Source organism: Melospiza georgiana, chromosome 5 (assembly GCF_028018845.1).
Source record: "Melospiza georgiana isolate bMelGeo1 chromosome 5, bMelGeo1.pri, whole genome shotgun sequence".
In the NCBI taxonomy this organism is placed as follows: domain Eukaryota; kingdom Metazoa; phylum Chordata; class Aves; order Passeriformes; family Passerellidae; genus Melospiza; species Melospiza georgiana.
Genome location: NC_080434.1, coordinates 53,365,491 through 53,390,381, shown reverse-complemented (window position 1 = coordinate 53,390,381; position 24,891 = coordinate 53,365,491). Strand labels below are relative to the sequence as shown.

General features: G+C 39.5%; 1 protein-coding gene across 3 annotated transcripts in view; it reads left to right on the top strand.

Annotated features, from left to right (window-relative positions):
* Window positions 1-15,980, top strand: part of DOK7 (docking protein 7) — a 59,915-nt gene extending 43,935 nt beyond the window's left edge. For all 3 annotated transcript variants that reach the window (XM_058025064.1, XM_058025063.1, XM_058025062.1), the window contains 4 exons: window positions 7,661-7,726; window positions 8,794-8,865; window positions 11,718-11,870; window positions 13,876-15,980. In XM_058025064.1, the coding sequence (XP_057881047.1) occupies window positions 7,661-7,726; window positions 8,794-8,865; window positions 11,718-11,870; window positions 13,876-14,003 (419 nt within the window). In that variant the 3' untranslated portion in view covers window positions 14,004-15,980. The remainder of the gene's footprint in view (window positions 1-7,660; window positions 7,727-8,793; window positions 8,866-11,717; window positions 11,871-13,875) is intronic.
* The last annotated feature ends 8,911 nt before the right edge of the window (window positions 15,981-24,891 follow it).

The window sequence follows — 24,891 nt, the reverse complement described above, 5'->3', positions numbered from 1 at the left end:
AAATGCAACATCTAAAGCCAGTGAGTGAAATTTTGTTTATGGGGTTTGACCTCTCAAATGTTCTAATATACCAGTAAAATTTTATTTTCAAAGCTAAAACTATTTTTCAGAATACAAAAGGAGCTGCAGTTTTCTGTGTCTCATTGCATTTTTATTATCCGTAGATATTTGATGATGATGATTATTATTGTTTTGTATTAAAGTTTTCTCTTTTATATAGGTGAAATTTTAAGTATAATTAAACTCAGCATTGCAAAGCTTTCAAAATAATTCTGTAGCATTTGAATATTTAAATCTAAGGCATTAACTGAAGGTCCCAGGGTGCTGAGCAGTCATTCACACTGTTCTGTTGCACTAAAGGAACTGCATTAGAACTTGTTTGTGGTTCTCTATTATTATCCAGAAATAATAATAGAGAGATTATTATCCATTGTTGAGAATAAAATAGAGGCACACTAATTTGAGGTAGCAACTTTCAAAACCTGTATTGTGCATATACATGGCAAGATACCTCTGCTAGCATGGATGACAATGACCAATACCCAGATATAATATTTCCTACTGTAGTAGTTTCCTTACTCACAAGTAAATCTCTTTTCTATCATATTGTCATTTAAATACACTGTAGAATGCAAACCCATTCCTTCCAGAGATACAGGTACCTACATCTTCTATGCAATATTTTTGCTCTTGAATGTCTTGGTCCTGTAGCAAGACATGAAATTAAACAGTCACAAATCAATTGTTTGTGTATTTATTGGTTTATTGTAGGGAATGTGGGTATTCTCTTTCTCCTTTTCGTTAGATATGCTGAGCAACAGACTCAGCAACTTTCGGGAATTGTGTTTCATTCTAATGGCAAAGTGTTCTAAATATGGCAACAATTCTAAGTTGCATTATTAGATAGAAAAAAACAAGTTGGGGTGAATCATTTAATTCAGGTTTAAATAATTTGGTTGCCTTTGTTATAAATAACTTTGTAAATATTGATTAGAAAGAGAGACTGAATTAGATTACTTGAGTTTGTAGGAGGAAAATGTTCCCATTGTTATCATAGCTTTGTACTACAGATAAAGGTAAGGGATTCTATGATGTGTGAATGTGTGCTCTTAAGTATAATAGACTGCATTTATAGTTATGATGGACCTCAAAATACCATGACAGGATAGAGGTTCAAAAGTATGATTCAGATTTCCTGAGACTGCTGGATTCTGGAGACACCTCAGTTTGGTACATTTGGTGTGAGCAGTTCTCATGGGACCTGGGCAGATTCTCATCACTGCTTAAGGAATCCTGCAGCTTGATTTGGTGGTTGCAATTTCAGAGATATTTATGTAGGGCTTTTTCTCAGGAACTGCTTATATGCTTTGAGTTAAGGGATTGTGAATAAGATCCACATTCAGTGTTGGGAAATGAAACAATAGACTGCACATTCATTCCTTCACAGAATGGTGAGCTGAAGAGCTTGCCATTATCTTCATTATCTTTCTGGTACTATTAACCAAAGCACTGTAGGAAAAATAGGACTGAAGCAGTTGTCTAGAGTCTCTGCCCTTAGGTTTGGATGTTCTTCTGTGTATGTCTGACATGTTTAGTTCTGCAGTGAGAATCCTTAATCCTTAATCCACCTTGAATCACCCAAAATCCTCCGCTATTCTTACAATTTACAATGTATTTCCTAGCAGTTGTGCTGTTTCTCATTGAAATTTAGGCCTTTTCTTTTAATATTGTTCTCCTTTCTATTCCATTGTAACACCTTAGATAAGGAACCTCCAGCTCTTACTCATAGGGGCAAATGATTTCCTTCAAAATATTTGTATTTTCTCAGTTGAGTAGAAGTCTTCAGAGCAATCTTCCTTTATGAATGGTGTTTAAACCATGAGGCTGTTCAGTGTGGAGGGGAAATGTCACTATTTTTGTTCTTGGGGAAATGCCACTATTTCTGTCCTTAGCTGCCAACCACTTCCAAATGAGCTGAGCAGACTGAATCCCAAGACTCCTGTTTAGAGAAGGGAGGCTGGGAGCTGGAATAGCTTGCAGGAGTGCTTAGGGACACTGCAGTCCCTGGGGAAGGCATTTCATGCAAGCTCTATGCACCATATTTCAGAAACTTTCATCCATTTCCAATTCCCACACGGGAGCTGCTTGCCTGGGCATTCCCATGAGCCTGACCCAGCCCTGAGTGTTTCAACACTCAAATTAAACTTTCCTTGAGGGAGATCTGATCTCCCTGCACCCCTGTGCCAGGGGCTCTGGCTTTGCAAAAGCCAGTAGTTGAAAAGGGCAAGTAATAAAAATGCTCCCAGGGAAGCAGTGCACTTTCAGTTTTGCTTTTTGACTTGTAAATTGTCTCTCTCCTTTTCCATTTCCCCCCTTATTCCAGAGGAGCAGATTCACTGTCATTGCAGCAGACACTCTGCTCTCTGACATCCTCTTTGCTTGCAATACCAAACCTACACAATGTTTGATGGGAAATGTACTGAGGAGATGGATTAAGGAGTAAACATAAAACAATGCTGTAGATTGGAATTCAGCTAAAATATCACCTATTAAATTTTTCTTAAGTAGACAGGGACTCAAGGCAGCCAGACAAGAAGAAAGAATAAAATTAAGTATATAACAGGTACTGAAAACAAAGTCAGCCGTCTGACAGCTTAACTTTCCTGAGGGAAAATTCGATGGTTTTTTGTGCCTTTAAAAATATTTTTATTGCACATCTATGCAGCATGATGCTTTTATTCCAAGCTTAGGAGTCAGCTTTTAAGGAATTAATTCAGAGCAATGAGAAAGAGGAATCTGGGCCATACTGTGGTGGTTATAATTGCTTAGATTGAAAACAGTTTACAATTCTCACTTTTTTAAAAGATTTGTGCTGTCAGTTCTTCAGATGTAGGATGACCAAGTACACTCTGATATTTTTATTGAGCCAGGGAAGGACTCTGTGTTGAACAGTGTCCACCATAGATATGTCATGTCATACCTTATAGGGCTGAACACTGTAATAGACAGACATCATTCTAATGAGAAACTGATTAATGAAAACCTGCCATAAAGTGGCATGCTCTTTCTTGGTCCTGCTTTATTCTAAAAGTCCACTCAAAATAATTCTGCAGGGGAAGAAATACAGGAGCTCAGAAAAAGTGAGCTTGTTAAAATACATATTGCATTTATAAACTAAATTAATGTCTGAATTAAGAGAATTTCCAGGGGTGAAAGAAATCTATGGGGAAACCATGTCAGAGAATGATCCCAATGCTGCTGCTTCATCCTCTGGGCTGAGCAGATCCAGCAGATCCAGTTCTCTGGACTGGGGCTGACAGAAGGTGGTGAGTCTGTGCCACAGTAACCCTCTAGTCCTGTCCTTTATTTATTTGTGATTTGCTTTTCCACACCTTCTCTGACACTGAAATCTGGAGAAATTACTTATCCCAGCCTTATAGAGCACAAAGGTGAGGACCTTATTTGCACATATAGTGATTATTTCAAATTTTTAAAAAATTTTTGGTTTTGTGTCTGACCTTCATCCCTGCCCAGTGTAGATTCTGAGCTTTGCATGTATGAAGATTTTTGAATTAAATGTATGTAAAGCATCTTTGAAGGTGTATTTAAAAAAAAAAAACAAAAACAAAAAACCAAAACCCCAGACACTGAATTTCCTGGCACAGGGAAATGGTAATAATTCTAGCTTAACACTTTTGCATTTTTAAGGATAGGAGGCTGGGATGGAATGGCCCCCAGCATGAGAAGATGAATAATAGCTAGACCTAGTTAGATCCTCTGTTATTTTTTGCACAGACTAAATAGACATCTTTGAGGAGCAATATTTGAACAGAGTGCTTGAATGCATTTCTAATTTTGAGAGATTTTGCCACATTTAAAGTAATCTGTTAGAGAGACAGGAGGCATTTCTGAATATGGAGAAATCTGTGGAGCAAGCAAGCATTTTTAAGTATCCCCTTCAGCTTTTATGTCTTGCAGGTAATGCCATTTGTATAGCAGAAAATATATGAAATTACTTTGAAAATCGAAGAGAACGAACAGGGAGGTTTTGTAGGGCAAATATACAGGAGCAGGAAGTCTCCTGTTACATTTACATGAAACAACCTCCTGGTGCTCCTGCAGGGTTCCTCCTGCCAATCAGCTGCTGTAGCCTTTGGATGCTCTTTTAAGCAAGGTATCTGTTTTCAGAGGAGGAGATGAGAATGTTGCTTGGGTGAGTGGGTCAAAGTTCTTCATAATAAAGCTAGTTTTAATTCAACAAGCAGCAGGGTTTTATCACAGAACGTGGTGTTTTCTTCTGTTCTGACTCCTTTTCAGGAAATTTAATAGCCCAGACCTGAAGAGTGTGTGTCCTACCCCTCGAGGAGGCTGGCAGTGAGAAGTGATCACTTGGTAAAGGCAGTGCAGGGCTGTGTGTGTCTCCTCACTGGTCATGCAAGGATAGGTCAGATGATTTGAAAATGTAAACTGTCTGGGCTCAGTTTATATTTTATATTCCATCTTCCCTCATTATTTTTTTTCATGGCTCTTTCTTGTAGCACATGTGCTGTAAACTGTCCTTATGTTTGAAGAATGGGCATGAAGTAATAACTATAAAGCTAGAAAAATATTTCAAATAGTAGTTGTCTTCAACTACTGAGCTGTGTTAAACTTTTGAGTCTAATCAAATGTCAGAATTCAAAATATCCTGCAAATCATTTTCATTTTGTCACATTTTGAGTACCTTCTTCCTCTTACAGATTGAGGAAGTAGAACAGAAGTAACTCTCTTGATGAGGTACCCAGTTCTGAGAAAGACTTGAGCAAGTCTGCCACACAGACCTAGATGACAGGGGAAACTGAAAAAAAAATCTTAACAATCCCTTGTAAAATGAGAAGAATAATGGAAGGGAGCGTCTGTCTCCTGTTGGATACTTTTTTTGCTAGAAATTTATCTTGCTTTTCCATTCCTGCAAGTGTTAGCCTAGATTCACAAATAAGAATCAAACCAGTTTATTCAGTAGCTGAAAAGAAGAAGGAAGAAAATATCTAGGTTGATCTCTGTTGACATGTGTTTATAGGATGAAGTTCAAAGCTTCAAAAAAAATTCCCTGGGAGATTTGATTATGTAAATATTTGTTAGTTGCCAGATTTGAAAATGAGGAAAATGCAACAGGTCAAATCCTAAAACATTAACATGGTTCTTTTAAATAAGCCCTGAATGAGAAAATTTAAACTTGACCATAAATGGATTGGACTGTCTTTTTCTTTTAAATCTTTCCTGTCCTGGGTGTTCCTCATAGATCCTAAAAATGTTACTTAAGAATCCACAATGCCTCTGGAATAATTTCTGCTGAGTTGCAATACATTTTTGAGGGAATAAAAACCCCAACCCCATACTAGTTTTGTGATGATGCTGAAATTAGCATAAGGTTCTAATCTTTCTTCAAAGTAAGGGGAGGCTTTTGGCTTCATAAAACATATTCTGATGTTTTCAATGCAGAGAGAGGATGCACTGATATGAGAAAAAGGAAGATGAGTTAAAGTGAAAATATAAGTAAATCAGCTAGCCTGGGGCTGTCCTATTTTTGCATTTATTTTTATCAGCAGTCTTGGTAAAAACAAAATTCCAAATAACATTTTTAGTTGTTAAGTCCTCACTAAAGTTCTATAATATGTAAATGTTCTACAATCTGACCTCATTTGTTAAAATACAAAATCAGATTCTCAGTATGGCATACTTTAAAATTGAATTTTGTAGCCTTGTATTACCCTTGGATGTATATAAAGAGAACAAACTAAAAGCTTTAGTTCAGTTGTGCGTTTTTGAAATAGTTTTTTTTCTATTGTTTTAATCCATTGCCCTCATTAAGTGAAATAATGAGTGGCTTTTTAGATTTATTTTATAAAACTAGGATGAAGCTTGGAAACCCTTAGGTTTGGAATTAAAATTGTGTGTATACTTTATACAGGAGGAAAAAAAAAGAAATTGCCATTTTCTTTAGATTCCCAGGCCATGCAGCTTTCTTAGATATTTCAGAATATTTATCTTACAGAATTTCTTCGTGTTGCATAAGAGCTGTGGTAATTTTTGGACGCTATTTTAAAAACAATTTGCAGAGCAGTGTCTCACCTGCTCAGAGACTATTCATCAGCTTAGAAAAGTGTTAATTTTAAATGTGAGCCCCAGCAGGCTGCAGCACATGGCAGCAGGGGCAGGGTTACTCATCCCCACAGCCTCCCACCCGCTCCCCGCTCAGCTCCATCTCCTGCACACGCAGTTCCCTCACAATTACTCATGCCAGGACAGAAATGCCACTGAGCTCTGCTGAGGTGGCCGCAGTGACACAGCAGAGGTTTGGGGTGGATGGCGTGAGGTCACCCCGTAGCCAGCAGTGGGGATGATGCTGCTGAGCTTGCTGCTCAAAGAAGGAGCTTGTGTGTGCAGCCAAGCCACCCTGCAGGGATGCCACCCTGGAGCTTTCTGAGCTGATGGCTTTTGTTTCCTCAAATTTCCCCAGTGCAGCTTCCTGCTGGCCAGACTCGGGCCGGGGAAGGGAGGCTGGCTGTGCCACCTGGGGTGTCCATGGCTGGAACACTGGGAGGGTGTTTCACAAGAACCTGGATTCAATCCCCATGGGGTAGATCCCTTGTGTTCCCTTGCCTCTGGCCTGCTGTGTCCATGTCTGAGCATGGCTGGTGGAGTGCTGGAGTGTAGAAGTTTTCTCATTCACTTACGCAGCAGGCACAGGGCCTGCAAGGCATTCCTGGCGTTCAGCAGCCTAAGATAGGAAATGCCCAGTCATGATGGCTGGACCTAAAAAGCCCCTTTTTCTGCCTCCAGACCTTGCTTATATCTCTGTAAGACTATAGATCACTTCCCTTTTGACCCTTGCTGTTGGACAATTCCTAAAACTCCTGTGCCCTATACGAAGAGCTCCTTTTGCCCAGCTTGGCGGAGGAGCTGTCCCTGAGGCCTTCGCAGAAGGCCAATAAAGACAATCCTGTGCAACCTCACACGGCCTTCTCCTCTCTCTCCCTGTGCCTGCCCAAGGCACTTTGCAAGCCAAGAGCTGAAATCACAAATGAGCTGATAATCACAAAGAGCTGATCTCACTGAGAGCTGAGCTTGCTGAGGTAGCCTGTGGCTAGGAACTGCCTGGGAGCCCGGGCAGGCTGTGCTGGACAAGGCTGCGCTCTCCAGAGCAGTGAGGCACCCGGGGATACCCCAAAACCCAGCCAGAGGTCACATTACACTTAGATAGGTTTTGGATCCACTCTGACCAGATTTTAATGAGCATTTTAAACTTTGTGATTGCTAAAACGACATTATGGATTGCAAAGGCATCTCCCAACTCAGTTCTCGTTGCCATTTTACTTAGCTTAAGGCAGCTTTCCCTGTGAGGAAGGAAGTACTTACCACAAACAGGGAGGGACAGCATCCTTAGGTTTTATAGAAGGCATCCTTTCTTTCTAAAGAAAGAAAATACAAAATTAGATTTTCATGCCACAAACTCAGGATAAGGAACTAAGCAAAAAAAAAAAAAAAATTGCCTAAATGAAGAACAAAGACTTGTAATTCTTTGTGTTTTGTTTTATTTTTTTCCTAGATGTTCCAGAAACATCTACTAAAAATGAAACAGGAATTCAGATTTAATGTTAATCTCTGTTTTTGAAAACAGGTGGTGCTTCTGTCATGGCAGCTTCTGGGTCTTTGAAAGTGCATAGAGGGCACAGTCTCCAAGCTGGTAAGTAAAAGTAACTATGAGGTGTGTTTGCATGTAAATCAAAACTAATTTAAACTGAAATTATTTTAAGCTTCAGAAAATATTAAAGGTAATGCATGATTTGATTCCCTATTGTAAGGCTTACGTATTTCTTTGGGTTTTTTGCTTTGAGGAATTTCTGTCAGAAAGGCATTGACAGATGGGATAAGTTTAGAAGAGGCAGTGACAGATGAGATAACTGACAGAGTATAAGCAGTAATCTTATTCACAGCAGTGAAATGCTGCCATCACTTTAACAAAGGGCACCCACCAAAAAAATTCACCTCAGGTCATGAGAAGTCCTGTACCCTAACAATGATATGCTGGGAAAAAACACCCACCACATTTAAAATATACTTCTTTATGATAATGTAGAATAGAAACACTGCCAGCAGATAGATATGTGTGTTTGTCATTCAGAATTAATTGCAATATGTTCATTCTATGGACACAGCATTTTTGCTTGCCTGGTTTTAACTGGAGTGGAGACTGAAATTGTGAAGAAATGTGGGCATCTCTTTTCAGCTTCCTGCTCAGGAAAGACCAATAATGTCGTGCAGACTGACTTCTTTGTAAAGATGGAGGTTTGCACTTGGAAAGCAAAGTTGTCTTTGGAAGGGCTAGCTTAAGCATTTTCGATGGTTTTTCAGAAATCAAGAAGTTATCCATCATGCTGGAGGTGGAATTTTAACAAGAGTCTTCCAGATGCTCCCAAGATCACCCACACATTGCTCCCTGATTCATGCATGCAAGACAGCTCTGCTCCCACACTGCTGTACAGCAGAATGCACTGCTGTTGACTTCAGTGGCCCTCAGTGTGAATAGTTGTAAAAGTGTCTTAAATTTTATTTCCTTGGTGTTACACTCATAAGGAAATGCTGACATCACCGTCACAGAAAAGTCAGCTCTAGGCACAGTTTATGCTTTCTGAGGATATTCTGTATGGTTTAGTTTAAAAGGTTACAAGTCAAAACCAGAAAAGCATAGGCTTTGATTATATTGCACAAATTGCTAAATCCAAAGCCATTAACAGTGTTCCTGTATTCTAGGTCCTAAAGCTGGGTATGAGATGCTAGCACTTCCTTCAGAACCTGGAACTCCAACTAGTTCTGAGGAACTTGGTGAGTACAGATTTTTGTGCAGAGGTCACTAAGACCTCTTGATTTTTTTCATGTTCCTTTTGTTTTTAAATTTTTTTTTATTGTTGAGATCTCTTCTAAGTGTAATTTTTGAAGTGTTGCCCTTTGAACGTGTCAGCTTCACATGCATGCTCACACACACACTTATCTTTGGGATGTAGTTATAGTGCTGGTTTTCTTTCTGTGTAATTTATTGCTCATTTCTGAGAACAGGGCCTATACTGGGGAGAAAATATGAATAACTAACACTTCCTGAAAGAAAGGCTGCAACACCAGTTTCAAATATAACTTTTTTCTTCCCTCCCTAGTTATAGTCTTTTCCTTCCTTTTCCGCTCAGTTGGGGGCCACTAAATTTTCACTTTTACTCTTCTCTTCTTACTTGCTTGACCATCTTTCTTGATTCCTACAGTTTCCCCTTTTCTCTTCAAGCAATCATGATATTCTAGGAATTCTTTCAGAATGTTGTAACTATCCATTGTGGTCTGCTCTTCTCTGAAATCCTCCTTTCATAATGTTCTCAAGTATTTGCCTTCTGACCCCTCTTGGAAACATCTTTCTCTGTCCAACCAGAAGGTACTGCTGCAAGCACTGTCCATGGCTCACTCTGTGCACCATGCTTTCATTAGTTGGAACATTTGACTGTGCTTCTTAAATAAATTCTTCTCTTTAAACAAATAAAAGCCAGTTTTCAGTTGCTAGTAAGATTTTTTTTTGTTTGGTTGGGCTTTTTGAGGAAAAATGGAAACCAAGTATTCCTATTTTTGCAAAGAAAGCACAGTTTCTATTGAGACAGCACTGACTGAACTACAGAAGGCTTTTTCTTTCCTTCCATTCCAGTTTGCCCAACTGTTTTGCTTTTTTTGTTTGTTTGCTTTTGTTTGAGTTTTTTGTGTATAACTTTTCTGTTTTGTTTTGTGTTTTTTCTTCTTCCTCCTTTGAGAAGAATATTTGACTGTTGCCAGGTCTTGTTTTTTTTTTTCCTGTGTGTTTCTTTTGTTTTTCTTTTACAAAGCCCTACTAATTGTCCATGTGTAGTGTTTTAGTTCTCAGGAAAATCCCTTGGCTTGTTTTCATCAGGTATGATGCTCAGCTTCCTTAAACCTGTTAACTGTTCAGTTCTATTGGGGATCTTGCTAGTTTTCATGCTAGCTAACTTTGAGGATGCTTCACTTAACACTTCTGTTACATCACTTTTACAGAATACAGAAATACTTCAAAAATGATCTTTTCCTTCAGAACTATTTGTGACTCTGTACTCAAAATTGTCACTTGCTTGCAGCTTCTAAATTTTGTGATGCAGGTTTTCAATGCTATGATTTTTCTGAGTCCATTCTTGCTCAATCAGGCCAAAATCCTTTGCAATACTTTGGACACAATAATTGAAAATAATTTCTTAGAATGATGTTTGATGAAAATACAAAAATTCGTTCTGCATTCATTTCTGCATTGATTTTGTCATTTTGTTCTTAACATCTTGCTTTGCAACAACAACTTGAAGTCTGACTGACTGAGAAATATTTGTATACTTTTTGGATTTTCCTATGTTTTAAAATTAAAATCTGTGAGCAAATTGGCCAAATTTCCAGTCTTTCCAGTATTTGGATTGTAGACTCCTTTGATTGAAACAGCTTAAGCGTGGGGAGATTCCATTATACTGGAACATACCCATACTGTTGCCTAACATTGTATAAGCTATTTCTGCTACTCATAATACTTCCAAAAGGATGAAAAAGTTTCCCTCAGTGGTTATTCACTGCTGCTGTTTTCTGGATATAAGAAGTAATTTTTCTCTATGCTCTAAAATGCCTTGATATCCTACTGCCTCTCTGTTCACATCTCAATAGGGTCTAAATGGGGAAAAAAGGAAAAGCAACATTTTGGACAAAAAAAGACTTCATATGAGTTCTTAGTAGGGATAAGGAAGGTTAAGGAAGGGCTTAAGAGGAGAACTTCATGATAAAGAACCTCAAAGTAATACTGTTTTCCCTCTGCACTCCTCTGTCTCAAACTGACTTGAGAGTAGAAGGTCTTTAGGGCTAAGGACTCCAACTGGACTGAACAGGCAGATAAGATTAAAATTATTGAAAGCAGGGCTAGATAAGGTCTTGAGAATTCAACCAGAAGACAAAAAATTGGTTTTAAGTCAAAATTGTTTCATAGGAACTCTTTCCTAGTAGGTGTTGGTCTGTGTCTTTTTTAGAAAGTTCTAGAAAACTCTGGGATTTCCTCTGAAGTTCTTGTGATTTTTACTATTTAGAAGGGTTTTCCCACTATTTTTTTCTGCAGTGAAAGTCCTTTAATATCTTCATGTCCTCTCATTATTCCTATCTTTTTCAATTCTGCACAGGGAAGCTGTCAACATTGTCTCCTCAAGATCGCCCTCCCTTTGCTTGAAACAGTTCTTCAGTCCCTGTTTTTGGGACAGGCTTTAAGAACCTCTACTGATTTTGCTTTCTGTCTTGCAGATGATATAGTAATTCACATCTTCCTAGAACAAATTACTTCACATAAAGCTCTACTAACCTAAGGCAGTGCTGCTGTTAGAAATATCTGCAGTGTTTGCCTTCTGCCGCAACACAGCAAGACCCTGTGGGGTCTGTGGTCTGTCTGTGGTCTGTCTGTGGTCTGTGGCCTTCTGCACAGTTCCTGAGACATTGATCAGTGTCTCAGGATATTTAAAGTAGAAGCTGTAGTTTTCTCAGGTCCCATCTACCACTGAGGAATGTCCTGTTTGGCGAGAGGAGTTATTGCTGCCCATTGTTTGCTTTCTGTGTGTCTGTATGGACATTGGTCACTGCAAACAGTGCCTGCTGTAACTTGTTATTTATTTCAGAAGGGGCTGTAGGTTATTCAGCTGATGTCCCAACACCAGATCGACCCCACAGTGAGACAGCCACCTATGTTAATATTCCTGTCAGCCCTACTTCCAAAAAACAGCTTCACTACATGGAACTGGAGCTTCAAGAGTCTAGCACAAGCATAAGAGGTAAGGAAGTCTGTGGTACTTTTAAACAGCTAAGAATATGCAGAATGTATGGGTATGTGGAACCCTGATTTCATACGGGATGCAGATGAGGGAGCTGGGGGTGTTCAGCCCAGAGGAAAGGAGGCTCAAGGGGGACCTTAATGCTCCTACAACTACCTGAAAGGAGGCTGTAGTCAAGTGGGGGTTGGCCTCTTCTCCCAGGAAACAGTGACAGGACAGGACATGGCCTCAAGCTGCCCAAGGGGAGGTTCAGGTTGGACATCAGGAAGAATTTTTTCACTGACAGGATGTCACTGAAAAGCATTGGAGCAGGCTTCCCAGGGAAGCGATGGAGTCATCATTCCTGGAACTGTTCAAGAAATGACTTGATGCGGCATGCAGTGCTGTGGCTTAGTTGATGGTGCTTGGTCAAAGCTTGGACTCAATGATTTGGAGGTCTTTTCCAACCTTAATGATTCCATGATCTACCCACAGGCTTCTGCTAACAGAGGAGTTGAACCCTCTTATGTTTCAGAGGAAGTTTTTTTTTAATTGGCATCTCTTCTTGAAAAAGATTTTTGAGTAATGAAGTTCTATAAGATGTTGCATCCCTTTGACAGGTGATTGTATATGCACTCCTTCTAAAGTGAACATTTCAAACTCTGGAGTTTGAAAGACAGTAATTTGCTTGTGTTCTCAAGATTTTCATTGCATATTAGGACTACACTTTCCTCATTTTTCTTGGCTTCAGAAACAGGGTTGTGGGTGTACAGGGCTTGCTCCTGAAGACACTGGCTCTGGAGCCATGCAGCAAGTGATTCAGAACAGAACACAGTGTTTTTCTATCTGCTCTCCATGTGGGCATGTGAAAGTGCTACAGAGAGAATGCAAATGATTTCATTTTTTATGTTTTTTTTTTTCTTTTTAATTATTTTGTGTGGATTGAATATTTTACTTCTATTGCTTAACTTGGGCAATTAGCACATAAACATGCAATACATCTGCTATCTGTTGTCATTTAGAGATGCAGTCCTTGCTACAGCAAGCCTTTCATCAGACGCTGGTATTTAATTCCTTGCATTTGATATTGATAGGTTTCCCATCTATACTTCTCAGCTATAAAGACTTTAATTTTTATACTTCTAATTTCAGCAATTTTTTTTAACTTGAAATGCTAGCACTTTTCCCATGCTTTTTGCCTTTTAAATGTTTTTATGTTCTTCATTATGTAATTCTAAGCTTCTCCTGGACCTCAATGTAGTTCTCTCTACAACCATTGTGTTGAAATGTAAAAGCAATATTTTCTCTTAATTTTAAACACAATGAACCAAGGCATTAAAAATGAAGAATTAAAGACTCTAAATTTTCCTAAATGTCAACTACCCTCCCAGTCTCAAATTGTGTAACTTTAAAGGTGCCTGTAATGACCACAAATATTTAAATTTTGTCATATTAAAGTTTTCCCAGCCTCTAGCCTTATAGAAGTATTTTACTGCTCAACTCTTAATACTTAAGTATTTTACTTAACTTGTCTTCACTATTGCCAAGAAAAATGAGCTGAAGTGTCATTCTGTATGAGGCTGAAGGTGTTGCTTTGGTAAACATTCACAGAGTGCCTAATCCTGACAAAGAACAGTGCCAGCTGCCACAAGAGTTTTCTGTTCAAAAAGCAGGAGCTGATTTCCTGATTGATAGCTTGGTGAGGAAGCCTCCCAGGAGTGGGAGAGTCAAGTTCAATTTTGTCATTGACTGGGAGTAATAGGAGTGGAGACTCACACCTGGGGCAGACATGCAAGTGGTTCATTTGCTTGTTTGAGGAAAGCCAGGCCGCTAGAATATGTAGGTAGCAAAGCTTTCGAGGTGTTTTGTTTTAGTGGTGGTTATCACCTTGCTCCCTTTACACAGCTTTCTCTGAGACTGGACAAAGACAGTCCAGGAAATCTATGGAGGAAGTGTCACAACAGCTGTTTTGCTCAGGAATGTGTGAGGGGTGCAGCCTTTTACAGGGTTCCATGTGGTGTTTCAGGGAGTGGATCGTCCCGGTACGCCCAGATTGACATCGCAGCCACCGAGACAGCGCACAAGGTGGGCACGCAGCACGCGCAGGAGCGCCTGCAGGAGCTGCAGCACAAGAAGAAAGGAGCTCAGCAGTGACCTGGCCAGGAAAGAACTTTGTGCTCACCACAAATCCATCCTAATTCATCTTCCAAAGGATTCACGTTTGTTGCAAAAATGCGCTCACACAAATTGCTGCCATTGCTCCTTGCAGTTACACCAGATTCATTCCAATGTCTTGATTCCTGGTTGGAAAGCTGGTAGCACAAGGGGTGTGTTTGGTCTTTCCTTTTGTTTTAATTTGGTTGTAAAGTCCAGATTTTTTGTCATAGGCAATTAGTTACCTTTCTCTATAATTCTAAAATCATGGAGAACCTGGAACCAATTTCAGTGTTTATTAAATGGTGGCATTTTCTTTGAAAATAAAGAACTTGAATGTGTGTAGATAAGGGAATGTGAGTGTGTGTGGTAAGTGTACACATATGTTTGCATATGTCTGTATGTAAGCACACATTACTGATAAAATATATGTATATATCTGAGTGTATAAAATATGTAAAATCTCTATTAATACATTAATGGACTCCTACAAAAGCAAGAAAATTCAGTGCCAGCTCTTTTTGCAAGTACAGTTTTGTTCAATTGATGTGCTTATTTATGGACATGCTCAACTATACCTACGGATAATTCAGTTTTATACCTCACCAAGTCCTGCAGTTTGGCTAAAGTTTCTCAGATGTAAAAGCCGGAGTGTCAGGGATGCACGTGTCTGCAAACAGACCAGAGCACACAAACAAGTTATTTAATTATGTTTATAAACCACAGTAATGTGAAGGGCCATTTGGGTGTTTCTGTTCTTGAAAAGCCTAGTTCAAACCATGTTGCTGGGTATCTGTAATTCTTAGCAATTTTCCTGGAGCTGAACATATATATCACTTTGAAAATCAGGTCCCAGTTTTCTCCCACAGCATATTTTAAAACCAAGGTATTCAAGAGAAACATTTGCTTTTCGAAGTTGGGTCTTTAATGTCACAAAAACTATTCATAATGTAAAACCATCATCCCCCTTAAATCCAAAACTTTATTGAATTATTCTTTGCTGTCCCTAAGTAGCATAAAACCAGTTCTGTGTAAGAGGATGATATCTCTAGAGATGCTACAGCCTTGAGGCACAATAGGATGTTGTCTTGTAAAATAGGTTTAGCCATGAATCTGCCATATCTTGCTTTTGTACAGTGAGAGTTTATGATTCAAAACTTAATTCCCCATGTTGGCTATGTAAATATTTTCTTTGTCCTCATATAAAATGTTATTTAAATAAAATGTTATATAAAATGTATAGCAGTGATGTTAGACTAACAAAGAAATGTACTTAAGAAGGAAAGGAATTTTTTTCTGATAAAATATCAGCTTTAGCTTCCAGAAGTTGCCAGGAGTGGCATCTTGGGTATTATGATTTTCTGTTAATGTCCTCTTAAGATCCAGTGTTACAGCCAAATTCTGTTTTCTAGATACGATTATAATTTATATTGGTGGGTGGAAGTTTTGTACCAGTGAGGGTTTCAATAAGTGACTTAAAATGAGAGGTGGGATTTTGTTTCTGAGGCAGGATTTAACCTACAAATTTATTTGAATGTAGCCTCAATAGTAATGTAAAATACCAGAAATCTCTCAAATAAAAAAAAACCCCAGTGTTTGAGAGTTGACAATTGCCATTCTTCTCTGTCCTGTGTTCAGATGTATTTTTTCTGTTGATCCACTTAGCATATTTCTGAAGGGAAAAGAGATCTTTTTATGAGATTCTAAGTTTAAAAGATTTTTCTTTGACAAGTGGACAGTGCTGATCTGCTTTTTAAATTTCAGTACAACTGGAATAGCCTGGACTTCCTGGGGCCAGGTTATCAGAGTTCTTCACTCAAGGATCCCCCACCGGAGGACTTGCAAGGTTAAATCTCTTCATATTTAGGATGAGGCCACCTGGACTGAGGCATTGAAATGCAGTGTTTTCCATGACAAAATATTTTTATTGCAAAATTCTGTTTACCAGGAAAATAAATTACCCAAGGTCTCTACAAAGGCTGCCTTTCTGAATGTTACTTGCATTAAATCTGGGACTTGTAGCATGGGTAAGGATTTGACACAATAGTAAAGGTCATCAGATTGCTGCTGGTCTCTTAGAGGAATCACAATTTTAAAAAATGTATTTTTTCAGGTTGAGAAGGGCTGTGAATCTGTGCATGCACATGGTTTTCTGTGCACGTGTTTGTGTATGTCATAGTAATTTCTGTTTCTTTTAAATTACTTTTACTTCACTAGAATAGGACAAATAGATGACTTTCACTTAGTTTTAAAATTCACGTTATATTGTCATGCACTAAATTATATCAGGAGCTGAAGCAGGAGGCCAAGCCAAATTGTTGCATCTGTTAAAAAGTGGTTGGTTTTTGTTTCAGTAGTTACCTGCAGGTTGTACCTCCCTGTCAAGTTACACACTTGACATTTCTGTTGAAAGAACTGGAATTTTCTCATTGGAACAACAGGAGCTCACAGAAATGGAAATCTTTTTTCCTAGATAAATAAAATCATGTGCCTTCAACTTCCACTAGTGAACCAGGGGCAATGGAAATCAAACCATAGTCCTGTTAGCAGGCTTGTGCTTGTTCACAGACCTTGCATAAAAAACCATGTGCATGAGTGATCTAAAATACAGTTTGTGATTCTATGGGATGAGTCCAGATACAGAGCTCTTTGCAAAAAAATCAAAAAAGCCAAAAAAACAAATTCTCCCATGCTTTTGGAAATAAATGCAACTTGTAACTTCTGATGATAAAAAGAAGGATTTGATCATTTTTAATTTAGCATTTTATCAGAGTCAGATCTGTTTTCACCAGGAGCACAAAGTATTAATTACCAGAAGAACAAGACAATGTGATATGGCTGGTACTTCTGAAAGGTGTTCTTGAAGGACTTTAATGTGGCAGAAGTGCACTTGGTGATGAGAAAAAGCTCTCAAGTGCAGTGTTTGGGCATAAGCATTAATGTGCTGTGTGTGTACCTCCTTCTGCCTGATAACCTGCTGCCAATTGTAACTGCTGCCTCAGTGGGGCAATGGCAAGGTTCATAAGCTGCTGTGGAACAGTTTTACAGGCAAATATTTGGCTGATGGAATTTTCTCCAAGGTAACGGGCTGCAGGACGGAGGGCTGGAGTTTGGAGGGATTTAATTTCCCAACAATGCAAATAATTGTCTGGGTTTTAATAGCACTCTGGCACCTAGTTGTGGAAAATGCCAGTAGGTGTCTTTAGGCATGTAAATGTTTGTGAAAATCTGCCCTGAGAGTTGTTTTCAGCAAACGGCTTGGAAAAAAATCCTCATTTTTCCTCTCTGCTGTAAACAAAACAGTTTTAATTAGTGTAGCTTGGGAAACTATATTTGAATTTGAATTATGAGCGATTGCATTTTTTTGTGAGATGCTGAAACATGCAGCCCTTGGTAAGTTTCTCTTCTAGTTTGTCTGGAATAAGACACATACTTGGTACAATCACCACAGGAAAAAGACACAGTATTTTATGAGTTACTGTTAAAATTATGAGGATTTTTTTTAAGATGACAATGCTGCTACATTTTTATGTCACCTTTTCTTTGGGAAGATCCTCAGCTCTCATTTGACCAGTCATACAAACAATGTTTACAATCTAAGTTGACAGGAAATGTTAATTTAATCTCATACAGCAATTAGAACAAGCAAAGCAGAGTAAGGCTGGGAGAGTTAAAAGTAATTAAAAGGAATTTTTGTAGGGAGCAGATCTGCATCAAACACAGCACAGACAGCTGGGCAAAAGAGGTGAATGTGTGCTCAGCTTTGTTACAGCCTTATCTTGAGTGATGTTTGCTTGGCCTCACAATTTAAGAAGCAAAGGCAGGTCCCCGAGTGTGTCCAGAGAGCAACAAAACTGGTGAAAGGTCTGGGAGTGCTCTGAGGGGAGGCTGAGTGCTCTGGGTTTGTGTTATTTGGAGCAAAAGAGGCTGAGGGGTGACCTCATTGCTCTCTGCAGCTTCCTAAGGGGAAGCAGAGAAGAAGGTGTTGAGCTCTTCTTGCTGGTATCCAGAGATAGGATGTGCAGGAATGGTGCAAAACTGCACCATGGAAGATTTAGATTGGACTTTGGGAAGCATTTCTTTAGCAAAAGGCTGGTCAAACACTGGAATAGGCTTCCCAGAGAGGTGATTCTTGACCCAAGCCTGGCAGTGCTTAAGAGGCATTAAGAAAATACCCTAAATAACATGCTTTAACTTTTGGTCAGCCCTGAATTGGTCAGGCAGGGGGATTAGTTGGTTGATACTGCTCCCTCCCAATTAAAATATATTTTGTCTTGTCTTATCTTGTCTTCTCTCTTCTCTTCTCTTCTCTTCTCTTCTCTTCTCTTCTCTTCTCTTCTCTTCTCTTCTCTTCTCTTCTCTTCTCTTCTCTTCCTCTTCCTCTTCCTCTTTCTCTTTCTCTTTCTCTTTCTCTTTCTCTTTCTCTTTCTCTTTCTCTTTCTCTTTCTCTTTCTCTTCTCCCATCCCATCCCATCCCATCCCATCCCATCCCATCCCATCCCATCCCATCCCATCCCATCCCAAAGATGACAGGTTTCAGAGTAGCCTCACTCTGAGTAATATGAGTTGGTTATTCATAAATCAGCTATCAATTTTCTCTGATAGGCTGGGATATAAGTGACAGGAAAGTACCTGTAATCTTCACCTGGATTCTGACACAAGGAATAGCTTTGTAAGACAGTGAGCAGGTTTAGGAAAGTGCAGCTGACATGTGAACTTTGAATTTAGTAAAAACTTGAGGGTGAGTGAACTTTAAAACTTATATACTTTCAAATGCTCTCCTGCATCAGGGCATCTAGAAATAATTCAAATTTATGATCCCACTGTGTACACAGAGGCGTATGTAACATCACCATTTTACTGAAATAATACGTGTCAACTTATTTGAGGAATATGCAGTAGGGGGGGTGGGATCAGAAAGCAGATTTAGCATGACAGTAATTTTTCTCTACATTATATGGTTGTGAAATCCTTAAAAAGAAAAATAAATAAATAAAAAACCCCTAGCATCTGCTATTGTATAAGTTAAATTTTGCTCATCTGTGGGCTGAGCTGGCAATTTATGGATAGTCCATATACAGAAAATAGAGCTGATTAGATGTTCAGAAAGGAACCTGCTCTTTGGATACTGGAGTTTTGTTATGTAATGAATCACTCAGATCCATCTTCCCCCATGTCTCTGCCACATTTGGAGGATGTACTCCATGGCCTGCTGTAACACTCTGTCCTTTTGATGCTGACAGTCAGCAGTACTGGACACAAATTGGGAAGCACAGGAAAGTGTCTTCCTGGGAATGTGATGAAGTAGGTAGGTGTCAGCAGAGAACCAGAAAGCAGCAGCTGTCCTTTGGCAGCACTGGTAGGAGGGCAGCACCACAAGATGTGTGTGTGTAAAGAGCCAAGTGCTGTGAAACAGAGAGAACTGAAAGGAGATCTGAAAGGAGAGTGCTCCTAATTCTGTGTTCTGTAAATGCACCAGTGTCATTTACAGTGGCTGGGGTGTTTGGTACAGATGCATCAGGTCTGCTGAAAGCCCAGGACCTGATCTTGGATTTGCTGTCTCTGTGCTTTCTATGGTGAATCACAGACCTATGACAGTAGTGACCAGAAGTGGCCAGAAGTGATAGCTGTGGAATGCTTCTCCTGCAGTGACTGCGGTGACAGCCCTGGCTGTGCTGCTTTGGAGCCCTGCAGGCAGCAAATACAGTGGGAACATTTAACCAGCTTAGAGCCTCGCATTGTTGTTGCTCTGTCTGGGGAATTGTCAAGGTGCCAGTTTCAGCCTGCAGCTGGCCACATCTGCAGCGTGGCCTGTGATGGGAGCCCTGTCCCTCTGTCCATCAGCACAGAGCTTGCCCTGAGCACTGCAGGGAGAAACAGAATGAATGGATAACAGAAACCTGGTGGCCAAGCAGCAAAACTGTCCATGTGAAGATGCCAAACTAACTGCACCCTGCTGTGTCTCTGCTGTAAGTGGTCAAAGCTGAACAGGGTGAGTTGCTCTGTTCCTAGGTTGGAAGGGGCTGATGAAAATTCATGTTTTTTTCATGGTATGCTTGTGGCTAAACTCCTGTTCCTTCTGTAATCCCAGACACATACTGTGACAGCACTTTGATCTGGAATTCTGACTGTCCTATTTGGTTACATTGGCTGTTTTGATCTTTCAAAAGTTCTAGTACAGCTGTTTCTACATGTGGCGTTAAAATGAGAAGGAAAACAATTCCTAAGAACATCCCTGGAAAATCACGTTCTCATCCTGAATTAATAATCATGAATAAAAACTTTGTTTTGCAGTTCTACAAAAAATGAGGGTCAATTTGTGCAAGGCCTGATTGGTGGCAAGGCTTTAGTGACACCAGCAAACTGAGTCTAATGCAAACATTCTTCAAGACACATCCATCCCAGACCCAGAACTTGGGTCTTAAATGGTGGAAAATGAACTTTTTTCCCACTGAAGGACCATTTAGTTAATGGTTTTGGTTCAGATGTCTTTTTGAATTAGAAACTGAAATTTGAATTTTGGACTAAAGAACCCAATGCCAGGTATTGTAAATTATTGGTTTTCATATGGGAGTTTCCCGTTCTCAGTGTGTTTATACTTCAAATAGTGTAGCTCCCTTCTCTCTTTAAAGTGCTTGGAAAATTACAACTGTAGAACATTAAACAGCATTTTATTTTAGAAGGAGGTTTATTTCAAAGTGATTCAACACTCACTTTGCCTATAGAAAGTGTCAATTTTAAATTACAGTAGAGAAGTTATTGAGAGGCAAACTTGGAGACTGAAATGGTTAGTTTTATTAAAATGGCAAGCTTTTGTGATAAATTACTGCAGCAGTGAAGGAACAAAGTTCACATATTAAGCATTACTATCTGTGTACTGTTTCTGATTTAGGAGAGTGCTCTTTTGTTGAGTGGTGGGATAATATAACATTTGAACATTTGGATATGAAAGTGCTTTAAAGGCTTTTGATAAAAGCACTTGGGTTGCAATTGTTGAAGTAATAATATGGCTCAACTTGAAATATTTATTGTGGAGGAAAGCTTATGAATTTATTTTGGCTCTACTGGACAGACTTTATGAGTGCTTCCATTTTATGCCTGTAGATACCAGTAAAAGAATTCCATGCAGTCTTTTTTTGCAGATGAAGATCCTGCTTCCCAATAGGCACTAGGTGAATACACTGAAATACACATTAATTGTGTGATCTGTTTGGAAATGTTGGTTGTGGTATTTAGCAGCACTTTTTTAAAGAACATAATGCATCCAGAAAATGCAGCACCCAGCTCTCAGTTACAGAGGTAGGTCTGTTTGTATTGAATGCAACAATCTATTCCATTTATTGACTTAAATTACTTTATTTCTTCTATTCTCATTAAATGCTATGGAATGAAAAAATATATTTAAGATATATTTTAGAACTTCCTGTGTAGTACTTACTGTGAAATGCTCAGCCAAGATCAGCTGTTGAGGCAGCACATTCTGGAAGCTCAGGTGGTTTCTCTGTCCCTTGCTTTCTACCTTAATCTGCATTAAGCCTAGCTTGAGGGAACTCCACAGGGAGAGCTGGACACAGCAAGCAGGAGAGCCCAGGCAAGGATCCCACCAGCTCCTGAGCACAGGGATCCCCACCTGCAGAAACAGGATCTGAAAAGGCAGATGCCACTTCACCTGACAAAATGTAAATGATCTCTACTTGGTAAATTTAAATATTTCTGCTATTGCCAGATCTATCATTCATCAGGATGCCATGGGAGGGGAGAGGGGAAATTATTGCACAATAAATCTGCTACAGTGCTGTTCCTTATTTGTCTTGGTAGAATGATGCCACCTTAGCTGCTGTACCAACATGTAGGATGGGCTTTTTTTAAGAAAGGCTTGGTTATTTTTGTTGCATTTAATGCCTTATGTATTTATTTCCCTCACCTTTCCACCCCCCTTTTTAACAAATAAAATCTGTCCATGAAGTCACTGACATGTTTACTTAAATTGAAGTTCTTTTCAGGGCAGAATTTGACTGACTATAGAATATTAAATGGCCTGATTTTTTTTTCCTAAGAAATGCAGCTCTTTTCTCCTTTTTTTGCTCCCCCTTTTGTATTTCAAATTGTTTCTCAGAGTGGTTTAAAAACTTGTTAATTTGAAAAATTACAGAAGGATCAGCTAGAAAACCTATTAAGGAAGAGAAGATTCAACCGTTGTATAAAAGTTTTCTTTGCTTTTCAGATGCCTTTTCCATGTGATCTATGAACTCCATTATTCACCTCTTACAGGATACAGACTGCAGGTATATCTCATTTATACCTTTTTTCTTGGCTCTGATTTTTTGTGGCTATTTAGAGAAACACAGGAGTGGTGACTCAAGTTATTTTTTAATCTTTAATATCTCAAACACTACCCACTCTTGTTATTTTGACCATATGAACAGTTTTTGGAGGACTAAAACTGCAACAATAACTGAATTGTAGATACATTGTAGCATTCACATTCCCGGAAAAAATCCCTTTGCCCAGGATTTTTCTCCTGGGAAGCTGAGAAGCCTCAGAGAAAAAGAAAATAATTCTTATCTCATTTGGTTTCTTGTGTTTTTCTCATGTGGAATGTATTTGGAGATTGTTTACCCACAGGTGATTGTTTCATTGGATTCTGGTGTGAGTTGTTTTGACTCTTTGGCCAATTGGGGCCAAGCTGTGTCGAGAGTCTGGAGAGAGTCATGAGTTTTCATTATTATCTTTTTAGCATTCAGAAAGTATCCTTTCTGTATTCTATAGTACAGTGTTCTTTAATATAATATAGTATTTTAAAGTAATAAATTAGCCTTCTGAGAACATGGAGTCAGATTCATCATTCCTCCCTACCACAGGGGTCCCTGCAAATACAGTAATACATTGATGCATGTGAGGTGCAGACCATAGAAACTAGAGTGGAATCAGACTTTGCACCCCCCTAGCCTGTCCCAAATCTTAAAAGGCAGGGAAAGCCCTGAGGAACCTTGACAGGAACAGACTATTGCTCATGCTTTCCCTTATGCTGTTGCACTCTAACTCAGCCACAGACTATTCCAATGGGAAGCTGGGTGCAGGGCAGCAACAGCCTTTTTACTTTGTTCTCCTCTAGGTTTGTGTGCTCAGACTCATTAACAGCTCTGCTCTGTAACTGAAGTGAGGTGACTCTGCTGACCCCACTCTCCAACCTTTGCCTCTGATGAGCTGTGACTTGTTCCCAGTTTTACATTACTGTGACATGTAAGTATTTTGTCAGCCTCTTGTACTTTGCAGCACCTGCCAAGCATTCTCTCTGCTTGAGCCAACCTGACCTTTGAGCCGAATTACTGTCACGGTGTGGTAGGTAAAGACACAGCACAGCCACTGCCTCTTTAAAGCCTCTGCTGCAGCACCTCTGCACTTGTTCAGTAACTGATCCGACCCTGGTTATTCACTCCATGAATACAGCACCTTCTGATGTTCCAGACATCCTCAGAAATTCTTGGATAAGCATATTCTACTTTAGGTAGACACTGGAATGAAACCCAGCTTCGTGCTGTGCCCTCCTGTGTGGAGCACACAGCTGCTGTGCCTGCCTTCAGTGCGGGCTGGGATATTTTGCTTTCCCATGGGCAGCACAGCTCCCCCAGCAGCAGGACCTGAACTCTGTGCCCTGGGAAAGCTGCTCCATCCCCCACCACCCTGCCAGGACTGCCCAGCAGCAGTGCCTCAGTGCTTTGTGTAGCTCCTCTCCTCTGCATGTGTCCAAATTCTTCACCCAGGGCCATTGCTGTGGGACCCCCCACACCCAGGCCACAGCCACCAAACTGACCTGCAGCTCACAGATTTGGTGCCCACCCTGCCAAAGGGGGCACTGAAGGACACAGTGAAGTCTCTGCTTTCTAACATAATACAGATTACATTTCTGTTCTGCATTCACAGGGAATTGATGTAGAGAAACATGAAAGATAATACAGCTACTGCTCTGATACAACCCTTAAAGCCATAGTCTGGAGAAGAAATAAGTGTGTAGCAATTGAAAAAAAAACAAAACAAAGCAGTTTTCTCATAAATGGCTTGTAACTATTTTTGGATTTACGTTTTTTAGTTTGCCAACCAAAGGTATACCTAAACTACATGAACAGAGCTGTCTAAGGAGATTGCTAATATTAGTGGTGGCTTCTTATTGTGATGGACAATGATTCTCTGCAATATAAATAATTCTAAGCTTACATTAAATTAAAAAAGTAAACAAAAGATTCTATCTTCAAAGTAAAAAAAAGAAAAAGATTCTATCTTCAAAGAAAATCTCAAAGTCAGACTGCTACCAGAGTTTTGGTTCAGATCTTTTGCACATGAAGATATAGTTTTTAAGTAAAAAAAATCACGTTACTTTTAAGCCATGATGACCCAGGATGAGTGGCCTATTCTGACTGAATGGGTCTCTTCAGTATTCCTCATGGAACAGGCAGGCAGAGCAGGGCTTGAAGACAGCTGCCTGATCCAGCACACCTCAGCATTGCCGTCTGTGAGGGACAGAGCTCCCCAACCAAGCTGTAATGATTCACCCACACTGGACCTTGGCCTTGGCCTCGCTCCTGGAACAGTTTAATTTGAAACTTTCATTTGAAATAAAGGGTCAGCATTGTTATTATAGACAATTTCAATCCAAGTGCCTGATGTGTGCCAAAGTTCTGACCAGAAAAATCCGGTCTTGAAAGAAGAAGTGATAATAATCTTTACTGGAGATTGAACTGAAATATACACTCAGAGATAAGCTACTTTAGAAATCTTTCTGCCTATTCAGAACATAGAAACACATCCTTGTGGTGCAAAACTATCCCTCCTCTCTTAAAAACTGATGTGTGAATGAACATTACAGGAACTAGCAACATGCTCAAAAAAC